General features: G+C 39.3%; 1 protein-coding gene across 1 annotated transcript in view; it reads left to right on the forward strand.

Moving 5' to 3' along the window:
- The window catches only part of roraa (RAR-related orphan receptor A, paralog a), a 210,819-nt gene that overhangs the window by 129,133 nt on the left and 65,953 nt on the right, over positions 1-15,733 (forward strand). Inside the window, exon 2 of the mRNA XM_008412275.2 lies at positions 7,242-7,271. Within this exon, the coding sequence (XP_008410497.1) occupies positions 7,242-7,271 (30 nt within the window). The remainder of the gene's footprint in view (positions 1-7,241; positions 7,272-15,733) is intronic.

The raw sequence follows: 15,733 nt of genomic DNA on the forward strand, positions 1-15,733 counted from the left end.
CACTTATTATTTTCAAAATCCTATTTTGAAAATATATTTTTGAAAATACTGCGACAGACTGGCGACCTGTCCAGGGTGTAAGTGCTTCTACTTTGCATCTGAATGTAGCTTTTTTTTTGTGAATTCCATCCACACATACCAGGTTCCTCCAAATTGAGAAAATGGCTTATTTTTGGTTTCTTTTTGAATGGGTCTTAGAAGTCAGCATTTCCTGAAGGTTTTGATTCCTTCAAAGAGCCTTAAGTCCCATCATTAAAGAAAATTGAATTTTCTATAGCATTTTGACACATGCCTGCAACTTGTTTAGGGTGCGAGAGAGAGAGAGAGAGAGAGAGAGAGAGAGAGAGAGAGAGAGAGACTGTCAACAGATAACTTGAATATGTCAGGATGTGCAGGACAGGCACAAAAAACAGGACATCTCACATGGTCATTATGGACCATGTAAGAACCCATAAGCAGCATACATAAACTCATCAATAGATTAAAACAGTTATGTTTTGATTATCTCACTGAATAGGAAGTTTGTGTTGCCAAGCAGACCATAAACTTTTGGTTGGTTTGAATTAGAATTTCTGCAGTGTATGTTTCTGGTGGGAATAGTTTTGTTATAAAAGTTTCCTGTATTTCTAGTTATGGTCTCCGTGGCACTCCACAGAAATTGGGACAATTTAATTAGCGATTTTGTTCATTTCCCAAAGTTTCTCTATTAGGGACAGTTAGGACAGATAGCAAAGGGGTGACACATTAACCTGTATCCAGCCTACATAGGTAGAGTTTGATCATTTTTAAACATAAAGTAAGTCCACTAGGGACATTGGTTTTACATTTTTCTTGCACAAAACACACCTGAAATCAGCAGCTCCTCAGTGGGTCACCAAATTCTGCAACAGAATACTTACAAACCATTAATTTAAATTAGGTGTGATAAAACACGAAAATATCATAAACTTTCTGAAAACAATATTCAAAGACTAGATATATCAACAAAACAAAGCTATGGTGAAAATAATTCTTTCCAGATTTCTTCATGACCATTAGAAATAAAGCAGACATTAGCATATTTACTGCAATATTGGCTGTTTGAATAACTGGTCTTCCCATTATTGACTGAATTTGCAAAAAATGAAAAAGCAGGGCCTTGCCTTTACAAAGACGGACACCTGTGCTGCTCTATAATAGGATGCATTAAAGCCAATAATTCCCACCATCTTTGTTCTACAATTGGTTCAATACACTGCTGAAATTAACTTGAGTTTTTTTTTTTTAGCTTTTATAATCCTTTGAAAAAGAAACCCTAGAATCAGTGAAAATTTGATTTTGCAGCTCAGACCTAAAAAAAACCCGAGAAAAACGTATTTTGCCAGGTAAAGCCTGATAAGTGCATTTCTTCTAACAACCTTCAGTTGGGGATAGAAAATCATTTGTTACTGTCTGAATTTTCTATTTCTAATCTGAGAGGCCTTATTAACCAATTAACCGTGGCGCATATGTACAGTTAGCATTCCCAAGGCCTGCGTAAGTGACCCGTAACTTGAGTGGGTGGGTAGCTGGTCCCTCACTGGAACCACACTGGTTCTTCCCTGAATTGGGTCTGGTTATGTCCTTGTGTGCGGTGGGCGTGCAGTGATGGCATGTGGAGCAGGCGGCGTGAAGCAAGCCTTCCATGTCTCCCCAGACTGAACAGTGAATGAGGATAAGTGAGGAGCGCCAGTCAATGAATCAAGCAGCAGGAAGGGAGCAGCCAGGGGGGGAGTGTGACGTCCCCACGGGAGAGGCCTCGCATTAGGAACTTCCTCGTCTGTGTGTTTCTGGCACAGGTTAAATGGATCGCTCCCATTAGCGCGCTGAGAGGACAGCTCCATTATATGAAGGAGACTGTAACTTTGAATGTCACGGTGCAACAACCCCAGAGCACGCATCGTCTACCAGGGAGGCAGGGTGACAATAACCATCCATGATAATCATTCCCTGTCAGGCTTTAAGGAACCTGAAATTATGACGTACAGCCTGCCGTGGGCCTCAGACTTCATTACAGCGCTGTCACTTTGAGGCGTCTGCGATGGCATTGCGCTTCACAGCCGGCTGCAGCAGTGTGGCTGCCAAACCTCACTCTGACTCTCCTCCAGTCTAAATGGCATGTTTACAGGATGTGTGCCCCCCCTGCAGCTGGATGTGGTAGAGGTTAACCTCCAGTTGCCTGCATAGTACTTCTCTCCCTTCATGTCTCATGAGAACACTTGCTGAATTGTTTACACATGCAAGAGGGAATATAAATGATCAAAGGCCGTGCAGTGACAACTGGCCCTCCCTCCACTGTGACGAAATGTTAATGTAGAGTTTAGTATTCAGCTTCAACTTCATAAAGACTGAATGCAGGTTTGTCTTTTAACTTGCTACACTATTACTGCCCAGGATGAACGCATATTTACAAGAGGCATTCCTCAAGATATAAACATGTTTATGGCAGCTTGTTTGTCAGCCAAGGAGAGCTTCACCTCCAGAATGACCTCTGAACCTGCCATCCAGCAGAGAAGACACGAGTTGGCAGGCGTCGCCAATGTCAGTGCCCAGAGCAGACTTCTTCTTTCTCACCGCCTGACTCATTCATTGGCTTTTGTGGCCTCCTCTCCTTGCCACCTCCAATCACGGAAATCTAAATGACACATAGAGGGTGAAGCGGGCCTTCTTACCACCCCTCCTACTCCTTCAAACCTGCATGGCAACAGGCTACATGAGATTTGGTGCAGAACTGCATTACTGCCTCCTCGCAACATAGTTGTAAAACTATGGTTCTACTTGCAACAATAGTTACAACAAGAACTATTGTTGTAAAAGCTAATTATGTATTCCTCAGCTTCACGTATTTTGAAAGTCTCAGAAAAGAAGGTACTATAAACCTGTGTGCAAAATATTTAGGCACATGCTATATTCTGAAAACTGAGATGTTTTTTTTTTTAAATCAGTCTGTTCTATTATGCGTGTGTCAGACATCATTCTAAAATGTTCCAGTACCTATCGTGCAACGGTTTGTGACAATGATATTGAGCTGAACATTTGTTCAGTCGAAGGCTTCTTCAAGTTTGTTATAATACTGATAAAGAAAATCTTTCCCATAGCCATCACCGTTTTTTTTAATAAATCTTTAATCAAATGAGCTACAACTGCATTTAATTTACCTTTGGGATCAATCAAGTCGTTTTGGACTTGAATTTGAATTGAATTAAAATCTAAAAAATTATGGGTATGACTAAAGCTGTGCAAGGCCAGAGATTCTCCTAAAACAATACTTTTATTTGACACACTGATACACTTAATGTCTTTAATTTACATTCAAAGGTTTAATAAAAAGAGAGACAAACACTGAAGGATGCAAAGTAAACCATAAAAATAGCTATAGTACTAATATGGCTTCCAGCACAAAAATATATCGTGGTATTTGCAAAGCGAGTAGCTGATAAATATTTTTCTTTATTTTCTAACTTGAACACCGATTCCTAAAATGTTTTTTTCAACAAAATATGTATGAAAGCAGTGTACAAAAACCTTTTTTTTTTATAGAAAGGAAAGTGTGCACACAGACCTCAGGAACTTTGCTGCATGTCTTTCTGAATTAACACTAATGCCACAAAATCTATAAGAAATATGAAGTAAAGATTATTACATATCATTAAACCACAATGGACAAAGTTACACAATTAAACCGCAAAGTGAAAATAAAGACAGCCTCATAAATAATATTTGACCCAAAATGTACCACCGGATTTCTAAAAATAAGTAAATGAAACGGAAACCACATAAACTACATGTCATAATCAGCTCTATCATTTTCCTGTAAAACTTCTTCTAATCAATGTAAGATTAGCAGAATGGACAAAAGTATTTTTTTCCAGTTTCCCAGTTTTTGGCCATCTGGAGCCAACAGCATTAAATATTCCTGAGATCAAAGGGAGTAACAACGTACACATCCCAGTCAGTCGGGATATATTTTATATGCGGGTACATAAGCTGCTATTTAGAGGTCTATTTAATTTAATTAATATTTATATATCAAATATATCTGCGTTGCCCTGCGACAGACTGGCGACCTGTCCAGGGTGACCCCGCCTCTCGCCCGGAACGTTAGCTGGAGATGGGCACCAGTATGGATGGATGGATGGATGGATGGATGGATGGATGGATGGATGGATGGATGGATGGATGGATGGATGGATATCAAAATTAATCTGCAATATGTGTACATTTTCAATTAGACTCCTCTAAAATTGAAGAAATGTAACAATGTTGGAATTAGTAATTCAGTGTCTAATAAGCAGCTCACTATTAAAAATGCAGCATTTTCACAGTATTAATTCTTGCAGCAGAGTTAATAAAAAGCTGAATAAAAGCAATGATATTAAGTGTGTTTACTACTTTTATGCACTTGTTCGTGTTTGCATATTTTTCTTCATATTTTCTACCATCTTTTCTCCTAAATATGTAGGCAATTGACCCTTTTGTTACCATGCATACTATATAGTCTGCTGTTGCACTCTAAGGGCTTACTAATTGTAACATTGTATTAAAGTTCCTTTACAGGGAGTAAGCAAATAAGCCACATTGAATACCTTTGTGGACATGAGTTTATTTACACAGACAAACCTGCATCTTTTGTTGTAGTGAAACCCAAGCATATAACTGAAGAATGAGTCACCGTCTGACAGGTAGCAGTGTGTGAGAGTGTGGTCTGTGTGGCTAATGATGGGCAACAACATTTGCACTGTACACGCCCTCACACAACTGCTGTTCGTTTCCTCTACGATGAAAACATTCGACAAAACAAAGATATGTTAGCAGCTGTGAGATTTCTCATTAGACAATGAAAGAGCGTGTCGCACTGTTTTGCAGCTTTCGCACATTATTTACATTTGAAAAAGATGATGCTTCTTTTTAAAACTGAGGATGCTGGTTTTTTTTTTTTTTTCTTGAGTTTGCAAGAGGTCTGACAAAAATCCAGGAAAAGTCAGCCTATTTCTGTGTAACTCAGTTTCCACTGAGCACACCAGCTGTGGTCTAAGAAAATGTTTTTACCTCGAAACAGAAACCGTTACAGATTTTTTTTTTTTCCCCCTTGTCTTGTTGTGCTGCACCTCGATGCTGCTTGTTTTTAATTCAACATCAGATTAAACTAACTTCCATATTATTTGACTAAAGTGTTGTTTTAAAGCAACATTTCAGTTTACTTTTTCCTTGCATAAAGCCACAGTTAAACCAAGCTGTAGCTGTTTGCCCTGAGCACAAGAACAATGCTGGAGCTACATCACAGACTGCCAGCCCCTAGGTGAATGCCCACCCCCACCATTACCCCCCTTCTTTCTGCTCAGTGGAGTTGATATCATTTGTAGGTTTGTGTATGTCTATAAAAGACTGAAGGGCTTATTTGTTTTCCCCCTCGTTGCTCTTTGACTCGTTCCCTCCTCCAACATGTTTGAAGTGTTGTTATCTCCGGCCAGGCAGTTTTTTTTATTTTTTATTTTGTTTTCCTCCTTCTTCTTCTGCGAGTTATTGAATCATGTCAACTTGCCGTCCCCCGAGTTTCAAATGCAAGCTGTAGAAAAATTAGCCATTGCTTCCGCATGACAAGTGGGATCTATTAGTGTGCTCTCTGTCCTGCGTAGCATGAGCGTGCAACGGAGCCGCGGGGGACCTCGGCTGGCTCCGCGTTTGTCTGTGCCAGGCTCCTGGGGCGTTAGACCGATGTTTCAGACAGGAGGAGCCACAGTGAAATTCAAAGTAGCTGCTCAATGGGTTGACCCCATCCCCCAAAGACATTGCAAATATATGTATATATGTATAGTTAATTTTTCTTAATTCTACATGGTGTAACAATAACAGATATTTACTATCAAGTTACCTGGCTTTAAGAAAAAAAACTGATATTTCCTATTTCCTTTATTTCCTATGTAACCTGCTTAGATTGGAGGATTTACTGACACAGAGGTCAACTTGCCTACATCCCCTTAGGGCCTCATGATTACTCATTTGTTTAGACCCAATCAGTACTCAGCACATTAGTATTCCAAATGTTGTTTATTATTTATATTTAAATGTCCTTTTCTGCCTGCAGAACATAAAGGCGTAACCATCTTCTGACATTTTTTGATGTAGCAAAACTCTAAGAGAGAAACCAGCCAATATACATGCAGAAATATTTGTTCCACTTGAATATTTTTCCATTTGGTCAGGTTACAGCAGAAAACTAAAATGCATTTGTTTGGGCTACGTGATAGACCTATAAAATGCACTGGCTAGGTGATGTAGAAGGAAAATACTGTGTTATTTTAAATATATATATTTTTTAAATTAAAGTCTGGAAAGTGTTCTATATATTTTGTTCAGTCTTCTTTACTTCAGTGCCGCTAAATAAAATACAGTGCCACCATTGCTTTCAGATGTCACCCAAATATTATTATTATATGCTTTATATAATTCCTACTGTTTTTATTTTTGTTTTTTTGAGAATAGCATCATGAAACCAGGAAACACAAAAGACAGATCGTGGGTAAAATTGTATCATTAATAACAGGAGCAGCAAAGACATCTGAGGTAACTGTGGAGGAGCTGTAGAGAAGTGCAGCTCAGGTGGAATAAACAGGACAACTATTAGTCAGGCACTCTGCAAATCAGGCCTTTATAGAAGAGAGGTGAAGAGAAGCTTGCCGCAAACTTCGAAAAGTCACGCAGTCGACATGTGGTTGAAGGGGGTTTTGGTCAGAAAACAGAACATTTTGCTCTGCTTGCAGAACACTAACTCAGCACTTCTTCCTCAGTGAGTCACCCTCGATGTGAAACACAGTAGTGGCAGCATCATGCTGCTTTATTTTTAGAAGGAACAAGAAAGTTGATGGGACTTGATGGGGAGGTGAGTGTAGTTAAATGCAGGGAAATCATTGGATAAGCTGAAAAAGACGAGAGACTGGCGTAAAAGTTCACCTTCTACAACTTTGTTTTATATAAATGTTATTTTGCTTATCAAAGGGACATTTTGACAAGCATAAGTGTTTTTCTTTTTTCAAACAATTTTACTCCACTTTGTGTTGATCACTCAAATAAAATGCAAATGAAATACGATTTACATTTCTGGTTGTAATGATACAATTTTTTTTTTTTTTTTTTAAATAACTCAGTGTCACTTAAAATCACATTGGTGTGATTTTTGTATTGATGGCTGTCGGTTTTAATGTGTTGTTGTTTTATCTTTGCAGGTATCTCGGTAACAAAGAAGACACACACTTGTAAGTACGATCCCAATCATTTCTTAGTTAGAGATAACAATTTTGAGTTGTTTTCCCCTAACAACTCAGAATTTTTAAGTAAAGTTTTGAGTTGTAGGAATATAGCTTTATACGAAACTCATTAAATGGGAAAAAAAAAGTTTGTTTCTCATATAGACAGGTGATAAAGTCACATTTGTTTCACAGCTCCTCATTTTGTCATTTTTCCCTGACACAGAACAGTTCCATGCTCACATCCAATCCGCTCTCACCCCTTTGTATCTCTCCTGTTCCGTACTGTAAAGAGTCTGATAACCCCAGAGAGGAAATTAAAATGCTGCGCAGTCTTGTGACTTGCTAGACAATCATGCACATTTGAAGCAGACAGTGTGGTGAAGCATCTCTTTGTTTTCTGCAAGGCCTTGCAGCTGAACAACAAGGATGTGGTGTTGTGTGGTGGTTTGTAACCTCTGAGGCTGCAGTAACTACCAGTATTCTGTGTTCTTCAATACAGATCATATCGGCAAAAAAATTGAAAGATATCGGGACAGGCGTTGACACGTGTCTCTAATCTAACATGCAAGGCTTCTGCGAGCTCCACTGTAATACTGTGGAGCTCAGCTTTTCAATTTCGCTCTGCACGTTAAGAATTGATGAGCAGCCAAACCTGCAGGAATCAATAATCTCCAGGAGATTTGCACTGTATTTTGACATGTGTGAAGTGCAATTGAAAACGCATGTAAAAATACTTTTTTTGGAGGGAGTGGGGGGCTGATCTGTAGTGTGTCTGTGTATGCAGCTGAAAGGCTTATGTGTGCGTTCATATCCCTCTGTGTGAATGGAAGAAACCAGCCCTGAAGGCTATTCTTTTGCTCTGATCACTCTGATGAAACTTGTGGAGAGGGGGAAGCCAGAGGGGCTTTTTGTAAGAGCGGTCGGAGTGTTTTAGACTGTGAGCGTAAAACACCCCAGCTCTGCGTTACATCAGACAGCGGGGCAAAGGATATGGTCTTCAAGCTAGACAGCTCTACCTTGCTCAGACAGCGCCGTCAAAATAACAGGATGATCATGTGTTAAGCTATTTGCTTGTCCGGAGGCACTACCATAATTTTTTTTTTTTTTTTTTTACGTGCGAATGTGTGTTTGGGTCAGAATATCTTTAATGTCGAGAGGAACACACATTTTAACCCACAGTTCCCTCGTCCCACCAACTTAATTAGTTCTACTCTAAGCACCTCTACGCGGATGGGGAAAAAAAGAGGGACCCAAATCAAAGAGCATGATTTAGGAGTGTTGAGTTTAAAAGCCCTCGGCTGAAACTGGACTTTATCGTCTCATTTCAGTTAGAAATATTCAAATCTCAACTGTGTGAGGAAATCAAAGTAAATCCCCTTAACAAGTAGTTGATTGCTCTGCCTCACAGACAGGAAGCTGCTGTAGTGCCTCATCAGGGCTGTGTGCTCAGAAGAAGAAGTTCAAGGGCCAGCTAATGGTCATTGAGGTTGTAAAGGAAGAGCCTGGTGATTATATGGCTGGCGGAGTAATAATGAGGGAGATGTCTCTGCCCTGCATGGTTATAGCCAGTTAGTGGATCTATTTCTGTTCTTGGAGGGAAAACATTGGGTTACTTGATTTACTGGATGACGCTGACACTCGAAATTTGAGCTTGGCTGTCTTGCTTGCTTGTGTTTATGCAGCATCTTGCAAAAGGATTCATTACCCTTGACTTCTTTTTATTTATTTATTTTTTTACAATTACATCCAGAAACTAGAATTCACATTGTTGGGATTTTATTTGACAGACAAACCGTAGCTATGAATTGAAAGTGGTTACTAAGCAACTTGTGCACGTATGCACCTCTAACTGTATGTCTTGGACTTTTGTCACAATGGACAACCTTGCACCTCGCAGTACAATGTGAACTGGACTTCTCGCAGCTTTGTTCTTTGTACTCTTCCAGAAAGATTAGATTTGTGAATGCATGTTTTGAAGTTGTACTCTCAACATTGACAGGCATTACCATGGGCCCCTTGGCTACCCTTTTAATTAATGTTCTTCTTTCTCAGCTGTCCACTATAGGCTGACTGCCTCGTCGCAGTAGATTTGCAGTTGCACATTGCTCCTCCCGAAGGCAATCGGTTGCCTTCGGGAGGAAGGCAACCGATTTATATTGGGGCATCAGAGTAGACTATTCTGAATACGAAGACATGCCATAGTTTTCAGATTATTATTTGCGAAAAAGTTCGAAAAACGAAACATAGTTCATTTCACTGCAATTATGTGCTACTCCACGTTGGTCTAAAATCCCATTAAAATAGATCAAACTTTGAGTGTGTAACATGAAAAAATGTGAAAAAGTTCACAGAGTACGAACTCTCTCGCAAGCCACTATATGAAAGTACGGGTTTCTGTGGGTGTGTGTGTGTGTGTGGGTGTGTGTGTGTGTGTGTGTGTGTGTGTGTGTGTGTGTGTGTGTGTGTTTTTAAGAGGTCTCCCCAGTCCAACCTAAACCACAGGGATGGGTCGTGTCTCGCTGACTCTCCACTCTGCCTGAGTGATCAAACTGCTGGAAGCTCCCCGCCATGCCAGTCCCCTCATCAATATAAATTACAGGGGCAGCTGTTCGCTGGCAGCCTCTTCTCCTCTCCTTCCCTCTCCTCCATCTACCCAAATTCACTAATCATTGAGCCATCAGAAGGTGAAGTGTCCTAGATGAAAACAGATACTTATTTTTGCTCCAGTGGCTGTAATAATGTCCACTTTTTGTGTAGTCTTTTTATATTAGTTGTCTTGGTATTACTTGAGACACTATTTTCTCCTTATTTGTCTGCCCATCTTTCATTTTTCCCTTCCTGAAAAGGAAAAAGCCATCTTCAACGCTTTTTTTTTCCTTTTTTTTCAACCACCGGGCTTTAATTCTCATCAAGAAGTCAGCTGTGGTTTTCCTGAGCATGTCCTTGGCAGTTTTACCACATGCTCTGTTATATGGACTCGTTTCTGTCAAAACAGCCAGAGCCTAGAAGACACGAGAGCAAAAAATAATTTAATTTTACCTGCTGGTCTTTTTTTTTTTTTTTCTCTGACTTTGATGGTAGACACCAGATACTCCCCATAACCATCTTCTACCTCATCAGGGCCATGTTTTCTGTGAGATGAGTTTCTGTTTGGACCTGTTGGTGTGGAGCGAAGGCTCAGATGCAGCGCCTGATTACACTGAGATTAGACGTCTCACCTCTAATCTCCCATCAGCAGTCTGGGACTCTGTCTCACAGCTCGAATTGCAGAAAACTAGCCAATGCACACGCGCACACACACACATGCACGCACATGCACACACACACCCCTACACGCACACAAGTACGTGTTATGTGACATGTAGCCAGGATGCTCTGTGTCGAGCAGAGCAGATCATCTGATTAACTAACCCTCTCACCATCCTGCTGCTGCATATGTACATTACGCTGATTGTTGACGATTTGAAGGAAAATACAGAAACGGGGAGATTCATATTTTTAGAGATGGACTGTACAGAATTTGGTCACATTTTTTTTTTATTCTCTTTTTTAATTCTTTGTAGGCCACTAATACCTAAATATTCAAAACTTCTACCCCAGAGTATTAATATAGAACATGAGATTTTTCTTTTCTTTTATGATATTTTTCAAATTTGTTTAGTTACATCCCAAACATGAAGGTTAAAAAAACTGATCTTATGTGGTTCCAAGCCCAAATATTGTTAAAATAAAATCTAATTGAATGTGAGAATATATGAGATGAACTCAAAGTGAAAGGTAAATTAGCAGACATGCCTCCATGTGTTGCTAAAATACTTTCCTATAGTAGATATATATGTGCTTCCTCTGTCTAAGCCCCTCTGATACTGCAAATAGCTCACTTCCAGATTCATCCCTACAGTTTCTGCATCCTGACAACAACACAACAGTTTGTGTTGTTGTCAGCACAAACTGTTAAGACTGGCTAATCTCAGGATCATATAGCTGCAGTCACCAGTCAATTTGTTAGAAAATCTCTACATATTTATCGTTTGAAAAGCTGCAGAAATATGTCAAAGAACAAGAAAAATAAAATAGTTTACTGTAAAGCTAAATTGTGCAACAGCACAGCTCATCTCCTTAAAGGTCTCCAGTTCAAGAAAGTTGTTTTGTTAGTTAAAATAATTTCAGAATAATGTAACCAGCAAAAAGCTTCATTACCGTTAATGTCTCTTTTTATTATATTTTATTTCACAATCTCTTGCAGCTGTTTTCATTATTTGCCACTTAATTTAAGATAAGTGGTGTATGTTTGGGATGAAACTGACATTCGAGTTGGCCAGAGGGAGGCAGCAGTACAAATGTAACTGGGGGACGAAGGAGGAGTCCAGACAGATGAGGTTTCCTCTCTCCTCACTTTAAAGATGCATTTTTAGACAGCCCCAATTTCTTTCCACCCTTTGCAAAATTTATCTCCATTGAGGTAACAGACATTGCACTGATTGAGAAACATGGCCCTTTTCCTGCAGCATCATTTATTTGCTTTCAGCGTGTATTGAGTTTCTCTCGTCTGTGACGTGCACTCCCATACTTGTAGTACAGTCAAACTCTTTTGTTTTTCAAAGACACAGATTAATTAGATTTTTCTGTGCTGCTTAAGGAATAGAGAGCATTTGGAGTTACAGAAAAGTTACTGTACTCAATGGGGCGAAATTAAAGTCGAAAAGTCTGAGTTTGTACTATGCACTTCATGGTTTGGTTCAGTTGAATTAATTTTCTCCTTTTGACTTTTTGTCATTACACAACATTAGCTTGAAACATCAGAGACGTTTTTGAAAATGTCTCATTAATCCAAGTTAGAGTTTGTGTTTACAAGTCACAGTGACAGTGTTTGCCTGTTTGAAGCAACTTCTTCACCCCTATAGCGGATACTAAGGTTTTATTTTTTTTTGTTTTGTTGTTTTTTTTACCAAAACTTAGTGTGATGCTTGTTTCTTGCTTGTTTGTTTTCTGTAGTTGTGCCATGTCTGCAAAGGTACAGAGCGCAAATTTTACAGTGAAAGGAGATATTCTCTCTCAAGAGTATATAAGAATTGTCTGAACAACTTTTGTGGAATCAAAGCTTTCTCTTTCTCATGCATCTCGGTATGATGTTTTTGGGGGTTTTTTACATTGTTTTTTACATAGTGGAAGTGCATATTTTTATTGTGTTAGGAAACTGGTACATGATTTTCATAATGTTCTACAAACACAATCCGTGTAGTGCATTAGTATACAGTACCCTATACCCATATCCAGCATGCTCCATGGTGGCTGTTGTATTTTCAGGGTGATTTGTTGTTTTCTATCGCATACAGGAATTTGTTTATCATTGAAAAGTTCAGCTTTAGTCTCTTACCAGAGTGTTTTCTTCTAGACGTTTCCTGTGTTCCCTACAAGACTTGAAAGACGCTTCAAACTGGGACCGACTTTCTTCTTGCCGCTCTTGCATGAAGGCCATGTTGCTGGAGTTCACAACTAACAGCTATGTTAGTTTCACTGGCTGTTTTTAGGGCTATTAGAGCAAAGGGGTGATACACTTTAGATTTTTATATTTGAAAACAAGGTATCCTTTCTGTTCTACTTTGCTCTGATTCACACAGAATCAGAAAAGTTTAGTGGGCATGAATACTTTAACAAAGTATAGTGTGTTAATGAAGACCTTCATATTAAGATGATGAACTTCCACATGTCACAGGCTCTTAAAAATGACATTACACACATTATCTGGTTGTTTTGAATGAAACTGTTGAACGACATCTGTGATTTTCCAGTTAATCAAACATGAGATTTATGGTCCTTAATGGTGCTGTACATTGCCAATTGAGGAGAATAATACGTCCCAGTTGCTGTGTAATTTTGCTTGGCAACAGGCGCACTCCTGTGGAATCGCCCGAGGGGCAGTGCGAGTTGTCTCTGCATAGCTCCGTGTTCCAGGCTCGGTCGTTGTTTGAAGGTATTTCATCACATTGTTGCCTTGATTCAGCTCTTTGGGGATTTGTTAGTTGCACTCATGTGGGAAGTGCATCCAGAACATTGTTAAGCTAGGGCTGATAATGAAGATCAGCCAGCCAGAGTCCCCTGAGCCGCGCAGAGCGAGATACTCGAGCGAGACGCGCGGCGCAGACACGGTGGAGTGGGACGCGCGGGCACAGCGGCAGCACACGCAGACACAAAGGAATCATCAGCACAAAACATACAACACTCAACTGTGCTGTAGTGTTACACAGAACATTCGCTACATCTGATTTTTTTTTCTTAATTTGCTGTATTCTGCTGTCATAAACATTTTAAAATTGCAGAATTGCCATTATGTTGATTCTACTTGAGTAATACCATAACCATTTAAATGTTTTCCCCTTTGTTGAGAGTGACAATGATAATGACTGCATCAAGCATAACCTCCCAGTCTGGGGAAAGTTATTTGGTTCTCAGCATGGTTCTGGAACTGCTTGTTTCCTCTTTTCTCACAGCAACATTGAGAGCTTAAATTGACAAAACCTTCCTCCTCGCTCTCTTTCTGTATGTTATGTTTCATTTTACTTGACTTGTTTGTTCTACAGAGGAAGGGTTTTCTTTTTGGACATTTTGGTTTAATCTATAATAATGCCTTTTTTTCCCCTTTAAATAGGTCAGTGCAATCACAGCAGTGAGGAATGGACAGTCACTGTAAAAGGGAAATCAATAGAGTTATCTATTTGTCGTAAACCAGGCCAGCATAATTTTTCTCCATTTTTTTCCTGGACTGCCATGTCTTTTCCTCTCCAACTCAGTGTGGCAAGTCCTCATCTTTTGCTGAAAGAATTATGTCTGTCATTTCATGAAATTAGAAATGGCCTTTGTACATGCGCTTTCTCTGCATAGGTTTCTGTGGCCAAAGGCTTTTCTTTTTATCACGTACAAGAGGCCTAGGGTGCTGGAAAAGGAGCCATAGGGGTTCAGGACAGGTTTCTGTGGGCTCAGGCTTCTCTGCTTTTGTTGGTTCTTAATCTGGTTCTCCTCTCGGTGCTGAGTCTTTCAGAGAATTTCGAGCTGGAGCAAAGAGAGACCTCATCAGCTTTTTTCCCCTCAGTCTTTCCCTTTTGTGTCTGGCACAACCGAAGACCCTGTCTTTGAAGTGTCGTCTGACCAGGAACAAGAGTAAGTGACATGTGACAAGGATACAATGCTCAGACGGGGAAGTGGCCCCATCTGCTGTGGCCGATTTCTCTTTTGCTGGACGTCTCCGGTAAAGGAGAGTGAGCAGTACGGTGAAACGTTGACGTCTGCTAAGGAAGAAATGACTTGTGCCCACTGTTAGTTCAGTGCTGTCCACTGCACTGGATCATCCAGCTTTCACAGACATTATTTGTCTCTTACCATTTCTTTGATGCCTCTTCACTTTCCCTCGGCGTGCAAACATTCAACACAGGGCAAGAGGTTTCACCACATAATGAAAGCTTTGATTTGTGCTGGGCGACACAGGCAGAAGTCAGAGAGGATCCCGACCAGATGAGGAAGGTGCAGAGTGTACAATCATGAGGCGACTCTGAATTATTCATAGCACCATAATAATAAAGACATGTACGTTGCCTATTAATGCCAATGACCTTCTATAAACTTTGAACCATTGCAGCCACAAAACCCAAGGTATTGTTTGCATCTTTAAGTGATTTGTCAACACAATAGCGCACATCATTTTGAAGTATGTGGAAAAGAAATGATTCTTGATTTTTTTTTTTCTTTTTTTTTTTTTACAAATATAAAGTCTATGTATCACCCTCACTTTTGTAGAATTTCACTGGTGTGACAGATGCAAATCTGGGGCTCAGTCTCAAATCTGTACCAATTTATTAAGTATGCAGAGTTCTCAATGGGTACATTAAGGGCATGTTTCTATTTTAAATTTTTTTTTGTTTTGTCTGTCATAATATTTTAATCTTAAATGTCAGTTTTTAATTATCTGAAAGAAGATCAGCTTAACAAAAATAAAGGCTTGAAAATTGCTGACTTATATAATGTGTTTGTTTCGCTTAGTGGTTTGAGTGTCTGAATTCATTTTTCAAAATTATTAAAAAATATAATACATATAGAAATTCCTGCGCTTACTTATTTAAGTAGCTAAGAATTCTATAAAATGGTTTTGCTTCAATACATTCAACATAGTTCATTATAAATGGGTTGCAATTCATAATTTTCTCTCTTTCATAGAGGGTAGAAAAAATAAAAATATACTTTTCCTTTAATGCTGCTGAATAAATAAAGTATATTTTAAAAAAAATTATTGAAATTTGTTGCTTGACAAGCATAATTTTCAGATTAATGACAACTACTAAAGTGCCCTGGGTAAAATAAAAGAACAGAAAAAAAGGAAACTGCTCTTTTGTTAGATCATTTGAACTGCGGATCATCTCTTTCTGACAAATAGCATAATTCTGCTCAGAAACTAAAGTAGAAAAAGAAGTTGCGCC

The sequence above is a fragment of the Poecilia reticulata genome, linkage group LG6 (assembly GCF_000633615.1).
Source record: "Poecilia reticulata strain Guanapo linkage group LG6, Guppy_female_1.0+MT, whole genome shotgun sequence".
In the NCBI taxonomy this organism is placed as follows: Eukaryota; Metazoa; Chordata; class Actinopteri; order Cyprinodontiformes; family Poeciliidae; genus Poecilia; species Poecilia reticulata.